The 17,997-nt window shown below is 44.6% G+C and overlaps 2 protein-coding genes across 2 annotated transcripts; both read right to left on the minus strand.

The window, feature by feature from the left end:
- Nucleotides 1-68: 68 nt before the first annotated feature.
- Nucleotides 69-7,148, minus strand: fam83fa (family with sequence similarity 83 member Fa). Its single transcript, XM_029507715.1, has 5 exons — nt 6,472-7,148; nt 4,407-4,574; nt 2,651-2,772; nt 905-1,662; nt 69-626 (listed from the first exon to the last, which is right to left on the minus strand). Exons 1-5 carry the CDS (start codon nt 7,117-7,119, stop codon nt 577-579), a joined length of 1,746 nt encoding a protein of 581 aa, XP_029363575.1. The 5' UTR covers nt 7,120-7,148; the 3' UTR covers nt 69-576.
- On the minus strand, nt 7,084-16,490 carry grap2a (GRB2 related adaptor protein 2a). The gene is made up of 8 exons (XM_029507716.1): nt 16,333-16,490; nt 11,475-11,598; nt 11,307-11,398; nt 11,039-11,158; nt 9,893-10,082; nt 9,297-9,389; nt 9,089-9,205; nt 7,084-8,603 (listed from the first exon to the last, which is right to left on the minus strand). The coding sequence occupies exons 2-8, from the start codon at nt 11,550-11,552 to the stop codon at nt 8,424-8,426; spliced, it is 870 nt and encodes a 289-aa protein (XP_029363576.1). The 5' UTR covers nt 11,553-11,598; nt 16,333-16,490; the 3' UTR covers nt 7,084-8,423.
- Between the last annotated feature and the right edge of the window lie 1,507 nt (nt 16,491-17,997).

Genomic DNA, 17,997 nt, shown 5'->3' on the forward strand with positions numbered 1-17,997 from the left:
TGTTTTCTGCTGGTTTAAAGAAAAACTTTCATAAGACACTTGATTTATTTTGAAAAGGTGCAAAAATCTAAATATTTGTTTACATTTAATAAAAAAAAAACAACAAAAAAAAAAACCCTTCTTATTCATAAAAAAAAAACTTTAAAATTTACATCTCTGTACAAAACTTGATTCTTTGTGCCTCGAGTGGTTCTGAAGAATTCACATTTTAACCTCTTTAAGTTTCACCCGAACAAAAACAACACACACAGACGCACACACCGCCTGGACGACCCGCTGTGACCCCACTTTTCCTGTCTCCATAGCAACCACGGGCACGGCGTCATCCGTCAACACCTCCTCGGTCAAGGCACGTCTGTGTTAGTGGCATTTAGGGTAAAAGTGTGCTACAGAAACATATATTCTAACTGTGGAATAATTTAATACTAAAAACAAAAGCTAAAAATCTCCCATCAGCCCTTTGGCCAGAGAGAGAGAGAGTGTGTGTGTGTGTGTGTGTGTGTGTGTGTGTTGTGTGTGTGTGTGTGTGTGTGTGTGTGTGTGACCACAGCAGTTAAACTCAGTCAGACTCTGATCTCAGGACTGGATGCAGTTCTTCTTCTGGTGCCGCCGCCGGTTTCTGAATCCTGTTCAAACAACAGACAGGTTTCATTACATCTGGTGTTTAATCTGGAATCCCTCACATGTTGTGAACGGGCTTTTCTTTTTTCATAAATATATATTTCTGTATTTGTTTAAAAATTTGTCATCGGATTCTGTCTGATCACAGTCTGAATGTTTCCTTCTTTCCCAAAGAAAAGTTCCTCTCATGTGTTTGGGTAAGTTTCTATCTTTATCTGCTCATTCATGAAAAATCAGCTGTAATAACGCTGTAATAATAAAATGATGAGCTCTGACGACGTACCGTCTTCGTCTCCGGTGTTGATGGTCTGCAGAGACAAGCTCCTCTGCATGACCTTTGACGGCTTCTTGGTTTTGGTTTTCAGCAGACTTGGTCTCTCAGTGATCTCAAACGAGTCCTCCAGCTCGTCTCCTGCGACCCCGTTGGTTTCCGACACTCTGGGGGCGGGTGACGGCGTCTGAGTGACCACACCTTCTTCTATAGTCTCTGCGCTGTGATTGGTTCCTCTGCCTTTCAGGAAGTTCCTGAAGGAGCTGCGTTGCTTCTTTGTTCCAGGCGACTGGTTCTTCTTCAGGCCTGCCTTTCCTTCTTCATCCTCTTCCTCTGCAGATGGACTGGATGTCTGCAGGGAGACCCGCTCCACCATCTCCCTGCCACCCTGCAGGCCGTACCTCTGGTTCTGGTCCCCGACACTGGACAGGTCCTGCAGGGAGCAAGTGAGGCCCACGCTGTTCCCAAAAACCAGAGAGTACTTTGGATTGTGGTACTTGTGAGCCGGCACCTTCAGGTCGATCTGCTTGGAGTCCCCGATGGATACTTGAAAGCGAGACGTGGAGACCGGCGGAGGTAAGATTTGCTCGACTTTTGGCTTCCTGATGGGCGCGGCGACCGGCGGTTTGGTGATGTTGAACTCCCTGTAGAGGTCGACCTGCTCCGATACGGCATACAGCTCCCTGAAGTCGTTATCGAAAAAGTCCACGATCTGTCCCGTCATCACCGTGATGGTGTTCCTGTCGATCCGGGAGGAACTCCAGGTGAAGCTGCAGCCGAAAAGACAGGAACGTAAATTCTGTGGCATGATGAGCAGAGTCATCCTCTGAATGAACTTTTCAGGAATGCTCCAACAGGTGGACCTTCAGGACCTCCATCAGCTAAATGAACAGGAGAAGGACACACTCCTGCTTCGGCTAGCTAGCTTAGCTTAGCATAAAAAAACAGCCACTGAGAAGTCTCTGGTAAGTATGAACTGTTGAGGCAGCTGATGCTAAGCTAGGCTAAACTTCTGGTAAAGTAAATTCAATCAGAACGCGTTTTTCTTTCCTGTTCTGATTCTGAACATTAATGTTACAGTAATCTTTCCTGCTCACAGAACTGTGACTCAAAACAAAATGCCAGAGTCAGAATGCCACCAAGACTTCCTGCTGAACAGAAACTGCTTCTTCCCTCATGAGGTCGATACGAGCCGACGGCTCCTGTGCGACATTCTGAATGTTCATTAATGAACGATATCACCATATTTTTATGAATATAATGCTTTCCTGTGAAATGTGTGTGTGAAATATGTTCCCTTTCAATGCTGTGTATTTAATGGCACATACAAATATCTGTAAAAGGACTCACATCTCACAGCGGAAGACTGTGAAGAATTGTTTCTAAAAACTATTTAAATCATGTTCAGTGATGAATCATAATCGTGCAGAATCGTGCAACAATCCAGAAGCTGGTTGACGATTAAAATCTGGCTGCAGGTTCAACAGGCGGCGAAGACAAAGCACTCTAAAGGGAATTCAAAGCATTCAGCAGGTTCAGAAAGTCATTAATGTGTCAGTGAGTGCTGCTGCTCCTGGACCCGGTCCAGGTCTTTGTTGTGAGGCCAGTTCTCTCAGTCGGTGTGTTTTTATGAAAACTTTCTAACAATGTTTCAGTATATTTAATCAGAAGACGCCTCTTCTGATCGGCTGACTGTTTTCTGAGTAGTTTTAAAGGAAAGAGGATAAGTTGGTGGAGTTGGTGGCCCCCAGAGCTCACCTGTAGGACCCGAACATGACCTTCTCTCCGTCCACCAGCATGTACTTGGAGGACAGAGACCCGGGCAGTTTTCCGAAGGACAGGTGCAGCCCCACGCCCTTCAGCATCCGCACACGGAGATTCTGTGAAGCAACAGTCACCTGATTAAACGCCTCGCCTGGTCCAGCATCACACAGGTTAAACTGAGTAAACGCCAAGTCAAACGGCGCCGTCACACCTTTCCCAGAGAATAAAAGGCTAAAACTCAAACCCTTCGGCCGCATGTTTACTTAAAGGGAAGAGAGGAGGAGGCGAAGCGTCGAGTTACAGCCTCTGGATCTGTTCTGAAGTCCGAGTAACAGAGCCCAGAGGTCTGAAAAGGCCTTTCACCGCCCCGTCAACTGACACCTGCTGTGATCCGATTCCAGATGAGAGTCCAGGACCAATGGGATGATCAGCCGGTCCTCTTAGTGCAGACCGCCTTCAGTCCGGCTAATAATCCATCAACGCCCTGTCAGCGGTGCTGATTATAAAATGGCAGCTGTTTATGTAAATAACTTTTACCGTGGCCGTAGAACACCTGATCAAACCCGCCTCGCTCCTCCAGTTGACATTTGAGATGCAGAATTTTGTAATCCATTGAAAATCAGTACAAGTGCTGCCAGGTGTCCGGTCTGGTCCGGTCCGGTCTGGTCTGGTCCGGTCTGGCCTGGTCTGGTCTGTTATGGTCCGGTTTGGTCCGGTCTGGTCCGGTCCGGTCTGGCCTGGTCTGGTCTGGTCTGGTCCGGTCTGGTCCGGTCCGGTCTGGCCTGGTCTGGTCCGGTCTGGTCTGGTCTGGTCTGGTCTGGTCTGGTCCGGTCTGGTCTGCTATGGTCTGGTCCGGTCTGGTCTGGTCCGGTCTGGTCTGGTCTGGTCTGGTCCGGTCCGGTCCGGTCTGGTCTGGTCCGGTCTGGCCTGGTCTGGTCCGGTCTGGTCTGCTATGGTCTGGTCCGGTCTGGTCTGGTCTGGTCTGGTCTGGTCTGGCCTGGTCTGGTCTGGTCCGGTCCGGTCCGGTCCGGTCCGGTCCGGTCTGGCCTGGTCTGGTCTGGTCTGGTCCGGTCCGGTCCGGTCCGGTCCGGTCTGGCCTGGTCTGGTCTGGTCTGGTCTGGTCCGGTCTGGCCTGGTCTGGTCCGGTCTGGCCTGGTCTGGTCTGTTATGGTCTGGTCTGGTCTGGTCCGGTCCGGTCTGGTCTGGCCTGGTCCGGTCTGGTCTGGTCTGGTCTGGTCCGGTCTGGTCCGGTCCGGTCTGGTCTGGTCTGGTCTGGTCTGGTCTGGTCTGGTCCGGTCCGGTCTGGTCTGCTATGGTCTGGTCTGGTCTGGTCCGGTCTGGTCTGGTCTGGTCCGGTCTGGCCTGGTCTGGTCTGTTATGGTCTGGTCTGGTCTGGTCCGGTCCAGTCCGGTCTGGTCCGGTCCGGTCCGGTCTGGTCTGGTCCGGTCTGGTCCGGTCCGGTCCGGTCTGGTCTGGTCTGGTCTGGTCTGGTCTGCTATGGTCTGGTCCGGTCTGGTCTGGTCTGGTCTGGTCTGGTCTGGTCCGGTCCGGTCTGGTCTGCTATGGTCTGGTCCGGTCTGGCCTGGTCTGGTCCGGTCTGGTCCGGTCTGGCCTGGTCTGGTCCGGTCTGGTCCGGTCTGGTCCGGTCCGGTCCGGTCTGGTCTGGTCCGGTCTGGCCTGGTCTGGTCCGGTCCGGTCTGGTCTGGTCTGGTCCGGTCCGGTCTGGTCTGCCCCCCCATCCCCGGCTTACCCGCAGGTGCACCGCGCTGATCTGCAGCCGAGCACACATGTCCAGGAAGTGGGGGACTCCTTTGGCCTCCAGCACGGCGTAGACCGCCACCGTCCGCCGAGAGGAGGCGTCCAGCAGGTCCTGGAGGATCTGCAGGTCAGTCAGGAGGTCCATGACGATGGCCACCACCTGAGGAACACAGAGACGGGAGGGGGCGGGGCTAAATCAGACTGTTTGTATTTCAATTCTCCTCAACACAAGTTTACTTTTAAAGCAAAGATCGCGTTAATTTCATTTATCTGACTTTTTTTGTTTTGTGTTTGTGTCGTTCTTTTATGATGAGTAAATAAACTCCCTCTCTAAATCTAAAATCTAAATTAGCTGAGCTCCTTTAGGTTACCTCCTTCAGGTAACTGCAGAAGTAAGCCGTTGGTGCGTCACTGCGATTACACAAAAAGTCCCTCAACACAAAACCCAACAACTGTAACCATCTCTCAGGTGAAGCAATGAAACTGCAGCGTGACACAGATCAGGCTCAGTCCTTAAACACACATGAGGACCGTTTTACAGCCACAGCAGCCGTCATGTGATGATTTTTCCGTTTCCTTATTGCAGCTCCGTTCGGACGTGTCTGGGCCTGAATGGTGTTTTCCTGACAGAGCAGAAGCTATAATTAAAGCTGACTGTGTGTCTTTTATCATTTAAAGTTAAATCCATAACATCTGCATTAAAACAGACTTTTCAGGAAATCTGTTTTTAAAACTAACAATGAGATTATCTCTCTTTTACATTTGTATTACTGATGAAGCATACAGAGAGGCGATGCTGCCACTAATCAACGGTTCAAAGTTTCATCTGTCCCACATGAAACTCGCTCTACGCCATAGATTTCATGTTATCAGATATCGTCCCACATCGGATTCCACGATGAGCTGCTGAAACTGACTGCGTGAAGACGGAGAGCTGGTTCATCTGCACCTTCTGAAACCTAATTCAGCCTTTTCCCTCCTTCTCCATTTGGAACTGATTCTTCTTCCCATCATCCTTTGGGGCCAAACGCTGCAGCATTCATTGTTTTTGTGCATTCCTGCCAGGTCACCCAATCAGGAGCTTCTCAGTGGGCGAGAGAGAGAAAAGCAAAACTCGGGGCTCGGCTGCAAGTCCTGATGTGCATCTCCCATCTACGACCTTTAAGACCTGAACCGCAAACCGGTCCGCCTGTCAGAACCTGCACACGACTCTCCCTTCGGTTTTTAGGCTTTGAGCCAAAAACTGCATCTGCAGAGTCTGATGCTCCAAAAGGGTTTTATAAGCGTGCAGGTCTGAACAGAGACCGAAGGAGACCATTAAAGTGACACATCAGCTCTCATACGTTAATCCGTTAATAACCAAACGGAACAAAGAAATGTTTCATGTTCAAAATTAGTACATATTGGAGCTTTACATCCAGAGACAGCCCGTAGGTTCACTCTGGGTTCAGTGCACTTACAGCAGAAACGGTTTAAAATCACCGATGTCCATAACAGGTCTGACTTTATCAGACGATTACAGGAAGTGATGGAATAGAGGCGATGAAGTCCTGACTGAACAACGTACAACAAAGACACACAACGACACAAACGACCACAAAGAGGGCCATTTTGTGTGTTTGTTTTCGGTGAAGGACAGTAATGTCTCTCAGAGTGGGGGGGTCGGGAGGTCTTTGTCTCCTGCTGCAGGTGAGTCACAGTCACATGATCACCGGCAGCCAATCAGTTTGAAGTTTTATTCAAAGGGGCCAAGTAGGTCAGAGCTGGTTTTCTGTCTGCGGACTCTTCGTGAGCCGGCTGGTGTTTTTCCACAGACTGCTGATCCGTCTGCTGACTGAAGCTTTTCGTGGTTTCAGCTGGTTTTCATGTGAGAACAAAATGTGAATGTTAACATGAATAAAAAAAAACTAACCAGTTCATCAGAGAGACCAATCAAGACCCTCCTGGGTCTGGACTGGACCTTAACTGGACCATGTGGCCTAAACAACTGAATGAAACTGATGTTTGTGTGTTTTATGGGATCATTGTCATGTCTCTGGTTCTGGTTCTGGTCTGACCTTGTGGGACTCCTGGATCAGCCTCCTCACCACCTCCCTGATGTGTGGTCCCGGTTCTTTTGGGGGGTGTGTGAACACCGACACCCGGGTCACCCCCCTGTAGAGGCCGCCGCCGCCGGTCCAGCCGATGTCCAGGGCCGGCACCTCGGTGTCGGACATCTGGGGCCAGTACGTGGAGGGGACCCCGGAGTCGGCGCTGGAGGAGCCCCGGGTCTTGTCCTGGTCTCCGGACTCGGAGTCGCTGTCGGCCTCGTACTCCCTGAAGGTCTTGCGGACCGTCCGGACCTCCCGGGCGGACAGGAAGTCCCGGATGTGGTCCTCCTTCAGCCGCATCCTGAAGGCTCCGTCCCCGGCCCGCAGCAGCCGCTCCAGGGCGGCCCGCTGCTCCTCGCTGTAGTAGAACTCCGGACGGGACTCCGGGATCTTCTCGTTCACGTGTTCGTCGTCCATGCACCGGATCTGGGACTGAGCCATGGCCGAGCACCTGCTGTCCCATCCGGGACGGTCCCGCTGCGGCTCAGGTGAGTCCGAGGGGGCGGAGCCAGCAGCCTCTTCTAAGGCAGCGCTCCGTGAAGCCGAACCTTCACAATAAGACCTCCTGAGTTCATTTACTCCAGTTATTATTATCATGAGGATTTTAATGACCATCAGATTTATTTTGTGGCTTCAAAATAAAATTATACTGCAAAGTGTTGATGATACAATAACATCAGGTATAAAAACAGAACAAGTCGGACTTTTACTTTGATAGGCAAGCAGGTGTTGTTGAGTGTTATATGAATTTATGCAACGTGTGAGGTTCTTCACAATAAAGGTCAGGGAACCTGCAGCACCTTATAGAGATGAAACTGTCTGCTTCATGTCTTGTCAGTAGTAATATTTCTACATTTCAGGAGTTTTGCCTGACTTCTGCCTCCTCGATGAGCTGCTCACTCTTCACATTATCTGATTTATTACCATGTTAGTCTGAAAACTTTTCTTTGAATTGCCTTTCTATTTGTTTCACTTCAGCTTCATGTGTGTTTTTACGACCGTCCTTTAACTTCAGATGTAACTTTGAGAATAACTTCTGACTCAGGAGGTGGAAAAGAGAAACCAACCAGGTGATCAGGCCTCCTGCAGCACGCCACAATATCCAAACAATTAGAGGCTGAAGTTAAAGGTTTCCATTGCTGGATGATGAAATGACACTCAGTGATCGTTTCATTAGGTACAGCAGCTAAGGTTTACACATTTAACATGACTGATTATCAGTTTCTTAAAAACTCCAAAATAAATGAAGCCATCACTTCATATTTCATATGTTAGAACATTTTCTTGGTTTCATTTTCCTCCAGACACGTGACGCAAGTGTGCAGCGATTTTATTTAGGTTTTAGGGAAATATTTCAGAGTTGGTGAGAAATGATTTTCTGTTTCTGTTTTCTGTGACGCTACAAATTTCAGATTTAAGATTTGGAGACTCTCTAATCCAGTTTAGTACATCTTTTATTTTGAAAGCCAGTTCCCTTCTGTGTTCATTTCAGCTTGAATTGAGTATGTGGATAATCCTGTTCTTCCCTGTTCTCTGGAAATTTATATTTTGGGTTCACTCAGCTCCTGCTGCAGACTGAAGGAATCTTAGACACGTTAAAGGAAGTAAGGATCATCAGAAATCAGGCGTAAAAAATGTGAGGACGGTACATGTTTATGTGAAGCATCTAGATTTGTTTGGGAATCTGTTTCATAGAACACTTTTTTTTCTTGTGTTATGAAATATGAACAGAAACTTTTGGCTCCCTGGCAGACGAGCCATGAAAACATGAACTGACTCAAAGTTCTTCAAACCCGGCAGGCTGGTGAGGAGATTAGATGAGTCACTGAGGCCTCAGAGTTTATTTTCATAACGACACTTCCTGCAGTGCAGAGCGACTCCGAGGGTGCGTTGGCCCGGGGGTGGGGGGGGGGGGTTTCTCACTGCTGTATTGTGTAGTTGGCAGGAAACAGCCCGGTTTTCCCTCGCAGCCTCCCCCTCCACCACGACGAGTCTGAGCGATCCAGCACCTCGATGACGTCTCCGGCGTGGAAACCGAGCTCGTCGTCTTCCTCCGCCGAGAAGTCGTACAGCGCCTTCACCTGCACGGCGGACGACCTCTGAGGAGGGAGACAGCCATCACCGTCACTTATGACAAAAATGTCTTCACGTTCCAAATAAACTCCACTACGTTACCTTTCCCTCTAAAAGCTTACAGTTTACAGAACAGATGTCCTGCTCACCTTCACACTCATCCACACAGTCGTGCATCAGCTGTTGGATTTGATGATTTTATTCACGTCTGTGTATATTCTCAACCGAAAACAGCTGGGTTTAGACGAAGCTGTATTTTATTTAATGTCATTTCTACCTGACTGATGGAGCGCTTCACATTAGCACAGTCAGCATCAGCACAACTTTTATATTTTATTTAATTACGGACATTTATTTTTTCACCCCAAGTTATTAAAAATCTGGACAAATGCTGCAGAATAAAACGAGCAAAAAGGGGTCAGTTCTGAATTTCTCTAGTTCACGTCGTTCAGCAGGAAAACTGTTTTAGATTAAGATGAGTTGTTGATTGAAACATCGACCTCAGACCGACCTGAGGCAGAGGCATCGTTTCAGACGTCCGGCGGGGAGGATGGGCCAAGCTGACGGGGCTGTTCCTTCCCGTGTGACCGATGGTGTGAGCTCGCTCCTCCAAACCGACCCTCTTCACCTGGAAAAGGAGGACAGACACGTTTCTGAGATGGGCGGACGTTTCCTGAATCACACGGCGGCGTTCTGTTCGTAGTGTGTGGACGGTTTACCAGCTGGCTGTGAGGCTGGTCTGAAGCTCTGCGCGGCGTCGTGGTGGCGGCTGCAGCTGACTGATGCTGTTCAGGCAAACTTCCCCTCTTCACCTAAAACACACAGGAAGCAGACAAGCAGACTAATTAAGACGACAACCGTCAACTCACACGTTCTTCATGACTACATTGTGTGAAAAACACATTCAAATCAACACAACTGAAAACACAACGCACACAGCAGAAATATCGCCAATTTCCTGATTTCAGATTTCAAAATGTAAATATTTTCTAGCAGTAAACTAAAATTTGTGCACAAAAGTGACACAAAGAACAGATTTGAAGCATCATGGGAAGTCGGCACTGCTCCAGCGTACGAAGATAATTTAGATCTTTAGTTTTGACGCTGCTCTCCGTTTATTTCTTCATTCTGATTCATTTTCATCTTGTTCAGCGATATTTTATGTATTGGAGTCGATCTTTATGTATAATTATGGTACAAACAGGAAACACCTTGTTCATGTTGCAGCATCAGGATTGTGAATATTTTCTCTTTCTATAAAAGCAAAGGTTTTTTGACAGTGTGATCATGTTGCGGCCGTTGGAACGTCTCGTACCCACTGAGAGTTGGGGGGGGTCCGGCTGTGCGAGCTGCCGTCGTTGAGGTAGATCTCCCTGGTCTTGGAGATGGAGGTGGTTTTGTAGAAGTCCACCAGCTTGTTCAGGGAGGTGAACTTCTCGGACCACAGGAAGTACTGGCCTCGGTTGTCCTTCAGCACCTTGAAATGCTGAACGTCGCTCTCATGTCTGAGGGGAGAGACGAAGACAAAGAAAGACAGTCAGGAAGTTAGCTGGCAGTTTGTGTTTCACTCCGGCTGTTTATTACACAAGATGCAGAAGAAATCAACAGACGGCTGCTTTGTATAGCTGCTGCTGTCTGTGTGGTTCCTGTTGTGTTACTTGCTTGGTTAATGATCTGAAAACGCGTTGATGAGATTGTGATGGATGAGAAGGTCGAGGACTGATTCTCACAGGTGTGAAAAAGCCTCCTTCCTCAAATTCAAACTCCCTGGAGTCCCCCTCTGTGTTCAGGTACTTCAGAACAACAGGACTTCCGGATTCCTGGACTGTCCTCTGCTGGTCAATGCAGAAAACTACACTCTTTTACTAGAAAGCAACAAAAAGCTGGTGTGGAAGTGAACTTTTATTTTGTCATCTCTTTGCTTTTACCCTGACTAACTTATCTTTTCTAAAAATGTCACCACATATTTAGAATCATCATCAGCTGATATATGTGACTCAATAAGAATCTAAACAAGAACTAACTACAGCCACACACTGAACGTTTTCCTTATTTATTAGAATTATTATAAAAGTTGGACACGGAAATTCCCTCTCATGCGTTTGGGTTGGTCAGGAGTTCTGCTCATTGATGATGAAAAAAAAAAAAAAAATCAGCTCCAACTATCTGACTGTCTTCATTCTGTCAACACATTAAACGCAGAAATACACAGGACTGATCCAGAGACGCTCTGATTGGCTGTGACATCACCAACCGGAGCCAATAGGAGCGTCCGACGCAGAGATGTGACTCTGGACCTCTCGGAGATGGAGGATAAACACACAGAAGGAGTCAGAGAGTCGGACTGATCCAGATCTGAACTAACTTCCTTCAGCTCTTGGTGATTCTGCAGTTTCAGGAGGATCTCCAACCATCACTGTCTAAATAATACTTTAAATGAGGTCAAATGTCTTTGACTCACCTGACAGAGATGGAAAAATCTCCCGGTGAACTCTGAGAGCCTCGAATCACAAAGTCTCCAATTTCCTTGCTCCTCAGGAGCTCCTCTGCAGCGTTGCGACTGGCGTTCTCCTGAAACCATCTGCAAACACAAACACCTGATGAAAACCTCACGACCACAAAGTGACACAAATCCCGCTGTCAGAATCGGCACGTTGAACACGCTGTGGCAGAGGGATCGCACATTTCAGCTCTCAGGGTGACGTTTGGTTAATGCGAGTGTCTGTTACCTCGGAATCTGCCAGTCCAGATAGTTTTGTGGGACGAATCCTTCTTTTCCGTTCATTTCCGCCTTGTACCAATCGTCCTCACGGCTTAAGAGCTGCTCAGGAGATGAAAACCACAGAGATGAGATCATGTGAAGCCACAGAGATGATTTCCAGTAAACACACACTGACCTTCAGTACGTCGCCCTTTTTGAAGCTGAGCTCGTCGTCTGCTGTTGCAGAAAAGTCGTACTTTCCTCGGGCTTCCATCGGCGTCGGGGAAGTTAAAGAGAACGGAGAAAAGGCCAAAAGGTTTCTGCGCAGGGTGAAAGAGAAACAGGATTTATTATTTGTTTTCAATGCCAAGTTTCTGTGACAAACTCTTCAAAAGTCTGATGTGCTGCTGAGGAGTCGACATCCTGACGAGAGAGCTGAAAAGCTGCAGATTATCTTTAGGAAGTCACAAGATGATATCAGAGCTGCAGAGACGACATCATCATGCAATAACCTTCAGGTTTTTGCATTTGCACCGTCTTCCCTGTAAAAATCAATTAAAGCTAAATTAAAGAACAATAAAAGGACCGTTTTATCATTTAGTGAACAATAAAAAGAAACCTAAATTTATTGTAATTAATTTAGCTTCAGTAATTTTCATAATTAGAGCTCATGATTGGTGGATCAGATTTGATAATAAACTATGAAATTCAAATGAACATCTAAATGATTCTTCCCTGAAACAGTGATGTATTAACAGATGAATTATTCAGCACCTGACACGAAAAAATATTTTAGTTTAACCAGCAAACACTGAAGACAAGCAGAAAATGTTCTGCTTTTCGTGCATCAAAAAATGATTGTCAAAATGGTGTCTGGCGTTTTCTGATCTGACTGTCTCATCAGTTAATCAAACAATGATTCAACTCTGAACTGAAAAAGACATATTGACGACGTCGCCTTCGACTCTGCAGGCCTGAAATGAGTGTTTGCTATAATTTCTGAAATAATCAGCAGATGGATCAATAAATATAGAAGTGCACTTAGTGGTGCTACAATTAAAAACTACAAAACACAAAAACGTAAACATGAAGGCAAAGACAGTAAAATTGGCCGTACAGAGTTCATTCACTGATTTAAATATGAAGTTCAGCTGCACATCACTAAAACTCCTGGAATGTATTTTTTAATGAAACATTTCTGGTTATAGTTTAAAAATAGTCAGACTTCTCTTTAGTTTTAATGGGACACAATAAAAAGGAAGAAGAGACAACAGCACATAAACAGAACACACAGCAGCACGACACGCCACACAACCCGACCAAACTTCAGTTCCTGATTATCAGACGTAGTCTCCTACTTGACCACACTGAATGAATGAATCTACGTGGAAATGATGCGGTTGAAGGAACTGGAAACATCTTTAGTTATTTATTTTTAAATTAGGAAGAGGCACATCAGCAACTTTTCCAGTTGTGACTGTTTATCAAACCTTCATTAAAGCTGCAGTCAGGACTCAAATCAGAGCTTACTGTAGCTGAGGTGTTGCTTTCAGTTATTTTCACACACATTTGAATAAAACCTTCAGTCTGTGGTCATGGAGTAAAGGATGTGGTCCACATCCTTTACTCCGCATCATGTGGTGTTACATTAAAAACATCAACTGAATTCACTCACGCAGCTGCAAAATGACAGATTTTATCTTTGAACTTAAATATAACAGCAGTTTACATCATTTCCACGTTGTGAAGAAACACGTCTTCACCATTTAATCTAAACAAACCTCAAATTAAATGAAAGAGCTTTTCGTCATTTTAAACTGTTCCTGTTTCCAGTTTCCAAACGGCCAGTTGACACTAAAAGTTCAAAAAATAAGTAACGTGGATGAAAATCTTAAAACGATTGGAAGAACTTAGCCGACAGAAAGTGTAAATTTGCTTAAAGTTAAAGATAATTGTTGATAATTAGATAAACGGATGAAGCTTAAAGATCCACAGCTGGAATAGATCACTTAAAGGTGGCGATAAATAAAAAAGCAGACTAATCTTACTGTTCTATTCATGAGTCACTCGTGATCCATACATTGTGTGATAATTAACACAAAGTCAACTGCTCGCACACTCCAACAATGAAAGACTGAAGGATGTGACATAAATAAAGCAGATTGTTATTTCAGATCAAACACACGTAAAAAGTTCACTTTTCTTCCCACTATGAGACAAAAGCCGCTCAGGGACACTTTCAGCACAAACATGGTAGTTTATCTTTGATATCTAACTAATATCCAACACCTTCTCGGCCTCAGTCCACACTGCGATAAGAGCAACAAAAGGACTCTTTGAGCGGAGAACCAGGACGGGATGGATGATAATTAGCCCGGACTGTCCAAAACATTTAGAGAACTTCCAACTGCCGATTTCTGTTTAACAGAAATACAAACAGGACTTTTTCTAATAAATTGAAGAATAGACAAAGTTGTGTTTACCATTTTGGTAACGATAAACTGCCTGTTGGATTTCAAACACGACAAAAATGTCTTCTATGTGTGATTTTTTTTTTAATGTTATTGTGAGATTGTTGAGGTGGCCCTCTGATTATAAAGTAGGTCTGGGTTTTATATTCATACGCAGCCATCAGACCAACCGTCCTCCGGTCTTTGGAGCCGTCGGTAAAGCTATCATCAGGTTCAGCTTCAGTCACTTTTATCAGTGATTTTTACCAATTTACAGAGCGATTGGCCGAGCTGAGCCTCGTTAAGAAAACTGTCAGCCAGTCAGAGACAGTCGTTTCATTAAACAGCTCTAGTGAGAGAACTATAGATAATGTTTGTGGTTATTAAAAGCACAAATTCACTTTTGATGAAAGTTAAATCCTCAAATAAAACAAGAAGTCTAAAATATGGGATCTTAAATTTTAGTTTCTCGCCAAATCGTGTGTGACATTTAAATGAAATTAAGATTTTGTTGGTGAACTGTGCATAAAACTCTCTTAAATGGAAGTTCTGTCAGCAGCTGAAACAAAAAACAGAACCATACTGATTTATTTGAACATTTGGGCCTGAAACGGTCTGGAAGTAAAGGCATGCAGTGTTTTCTCCAAAGCTGATATAAGTGTTGCTTGCAGCGCTGCGTCTGCTCCGTCTTTAGCTGCAGGGGCTTTCTCCGTTTGCAGCTGCATCATAAGTGTGCAGGCAGCCATGCAGATGCAGCACAAACTATTTATTTCATTCCATTTTCGGGTGAAGTTCCTCTCCTTTGAAACATGCTGCTTTTTACAGGAAGTCAAGGAAGTACTTAGATCCTTTTCTTATGTAAAAGTGACATTGCTGCTAAATAAAGGTGTATTCATGTTGACCTTTTTGGATTATTATCTGTTTTAGTGTAAATTCTTTTACATTTCCAACTGGATTAGACACAGAAGGCATCAGAAAATATAAATCAAGTATTCAAAAGGAGTGAAGAAAAGCAGGATGTTTCAGTTCCACAGCTGGTTTTTACAGGTACATTTAAAATCAGCTGAATAGAACAATGAATCCTAAGATTTTACATTTCTGGGGTCAGACCGACTCAGTTATCTCGAGCAAAAGTGCTGAAAGGTCAGAGCAGCAGTGAAGGAGGTGCTCTGATCCTTTACATGATTAAAAGTGTCGATGAAATGAAGTAAAAGTACTCCATCGCCGGGAAGAGTCCTCCATTTAAGGCTGCATGGATACAAATATCAGCTGTGGAATGTCCTCATCACTGATATGTTGTCATCTTTAGTTTGTTAAAGTCGTGTAGACTGAATATTTTATAGTTTTGGGTCCAAACGGACACTGATACCTAAAAATAAATGAAGAATCTTCAACTGGAGCTTCACATGTTTATCGTCATATATTTACCATGTTGTGTTCATCATACAGTTCCTGTCACAGAAATGTGAAATGAAGTGCAGCACTTTCATAAATATTCCCAGTTGGGTCAGAACTGGATCAGATAAAGTCCAGTCTGAAAATAAAATGCTGCTGAGATGTCTAACAGGATATTTTAGTCTCATGTCCATGTACAAATGTGAAAATATCTCTCAATTCAAAGCGGCTGTTCAGTCTAAACGTTCAACTTTTGCTTTTACTTCAGTAAAGAGTTCAGCTGCTGCACTTCGTTTGTAACGTTTTACAAACTAAAATTTCATCTATACTCCAAATCAACGCAGTTCCTTCTTGATTATAGCTGTGTGCGAGCAGAAAGGAAGACTTTTGGTGAATAAATAAACTGACTTCTGAGTCAGACTGATGATTAAATATCACATAGATCAAAAAACTGGACAGCAGCCACAATAATTGGTCAATTCTTCATAAACAAATGAGCAACTCTTGGGTGGTTTGTGACCTTCACAGTAAAGGCCCACCACAGTGTGACTGCAGCTCCTCAGCCGCTGGTTGGATGCTTTTTGTGGTCTCTGACAGCAAACCTGTCGACCAGCTGACTGCGTCGTTTCGCTTAACCACAGACTGCAGAAGGGCGTTTCATGTTTTGCAGGACGGGACCTCAAATGAACAGCTCACACTGATGCGGATGGATCTCTACTTTACAGCTCTTCGCTGATGGAACAGCAAAATAGCCCCTCAGCAGGTTTGACCTCTGATAACCTGCAGCCTGTTTCAACAGCCTTTTTAACCACTTCCCCAAAAGTACAGTCAGTAAAGTCAGTTAAAACACACAACCCACATCATCTGTGAAATAAACACACAAACAAAATGCCTCAGAAGTTGACATTTGTCTGTTTTTATGTCTGGAAACGAGCATAACTAGAAAGCATCACTGCCTGTGAAGTTCATCCACAACGCAGCAGACAGATTTCATGAAACCAACCAGAACTTCGAGAGTAAATGAGAGTAAATGCATAAATATAAACGGAAGGAGAGGACTAAATAAAGGACTAAATAGAGGACCAAATAGAGGACTAAATAAAGGACTAAATAAAGGACTAAATAAAGGACTAAATAGAGGACTAAATAGAGGACTAAATACAGGACTAAATAAAGGACTAAATAAAGGAAGATAAATCAGGTCCTCACCTTCCTCCTGAGTTTATTCTAAGGCTGAGCACGTCTCCCTCCGTGGCGGGAACACAGCAGCATATTTCAGCGTGGAGCAGAAAAATAAAAGAACCATAAAACAAAATAAAAGCTGAGATCCGCCGTCGGAGCTGCTCTGCTGGCTGACGGCGTGAAGACGGAAGGTGGAGTGATGAGCAGCGGGGAGCCGCCTCTCTTCAAAGCGGCGGCCACATGCTGCGGCTGACGTCACGTCCGCCAGCACTTCCAAAATAAGACTCAGATTTAGCTTTCTTTTCTTTCCTTTTTTTTTTACATTTTACATTTTTACATCTTAGAAAATCAGCAAAGAACACTCAGAAACCAGACTCAATACATTTACAGATATAAAAAAGTGATTTTAAAATGGGTGGAGAGTTCATGTTAATGTCTTTGGGATAGAAACTTCAGACATTTTGCTGTTTTGAAGGATATTTTTATTTCAGTTTTTATTCATTAATCCATTTCATATTTTCGTTAATCACTCGGTATAATCGTGAATGTAGCTTTAAAAAACCCCACAATATAGTAGTATTACGACAGTATGTAGTATTACAATAGAGTAGTGTTTAACCTGTCTTTAGCTTTACTGTGATTACGTTCATACACATTCATCTGGTGCAGTTTGGATTGTTACATTATCCATGAGAGCATTAACTTTTTAATCATGATGGCATGTTTTTGTACATGACAGAAAATCTTCTTACTCTGAGTGCTTGATTGTCCCGTTGCTGTTTGGTGTCCATTGATATTGCTCCACTTACTGTGGTGGTTTATAGCAGCATGGCCATAAATAATGAACGGATTGAATATGTTGTGGCATATCTGTGTGTTATGTTGGATTGAATCTGTATTTCTTCTTTGACTTTGATGGACAGTGGGTGTGTCAGATTGTTAATTTCAATCCTCATTAAGTTCTCTTTTATAGGATCCAAGTTTTACTGAGAAAACTATTAAACTGAAGGGATTCAGAGCTGAACACAGTGACTCAGAGTCAAACAGCAGAAGCAAGTCATTTGTAGAATAATGTCACAAAGTTTATCTGACTTGACCTGAATCTTGACATCACCAAACCACTTGCCGTGCAGCTGCATGATGTGCTTCCTCACATCCGCCTCAAAAGGTGAGAGTCAATACCACAAAAATTACATATCTGTGTGTGTGTGTGTCTGAGTGAAACTGCAGAAGTACTGCAGGTGTGTGTGGTGACCAACAGTTGAATGCATCAACATTTAAGTGTGAGTGCTGATTTGACATAAAATAATATATTGGTGGTTTTATAGCTACACTGACATTTCTGTTAAATTAAACTGATTAGATCCAGAAAAGGTGAGGTCCACATTCTGTGAAGCAGACTGAAGGACCAGAGGAGGAAGGAAATTAGTGGTTAAAACTTCTTTTCTCATCTCCTCGGTTATGGTGAACGCTGTTAATAACCACATTGTTCATTTAAAAGCAACACATCAACTTCACATGTTAGCAGAATTTTATGATGTTCTCTCTCTGCAAAGTCTAAACTCAGTTGGAGTTCACCATTTTCAGTGTTCCGACATGATAGTTGTCACCAAATACATTTCATATCTGATGTGATTGTGTCACACATTGTTCTGTTTGTGGTGATTTAAGCCTGCTGCCACTAGATGGAGA

The sequence above is a fragment of the Echeneis naucrates genome, chromosome 8 (genome assembly GCF_900963305.1).
Source record: "Echeneis naucrates chromosome 8, fEcheNa1.1, whole genome shotgun sequence".
NCBI classification, from domain to species: Eukaryota; Metazoa; Chordata; class Actinopteri; order Carangiformes; family Echeneidae; genus Echeneis; species Echeneis naucrates.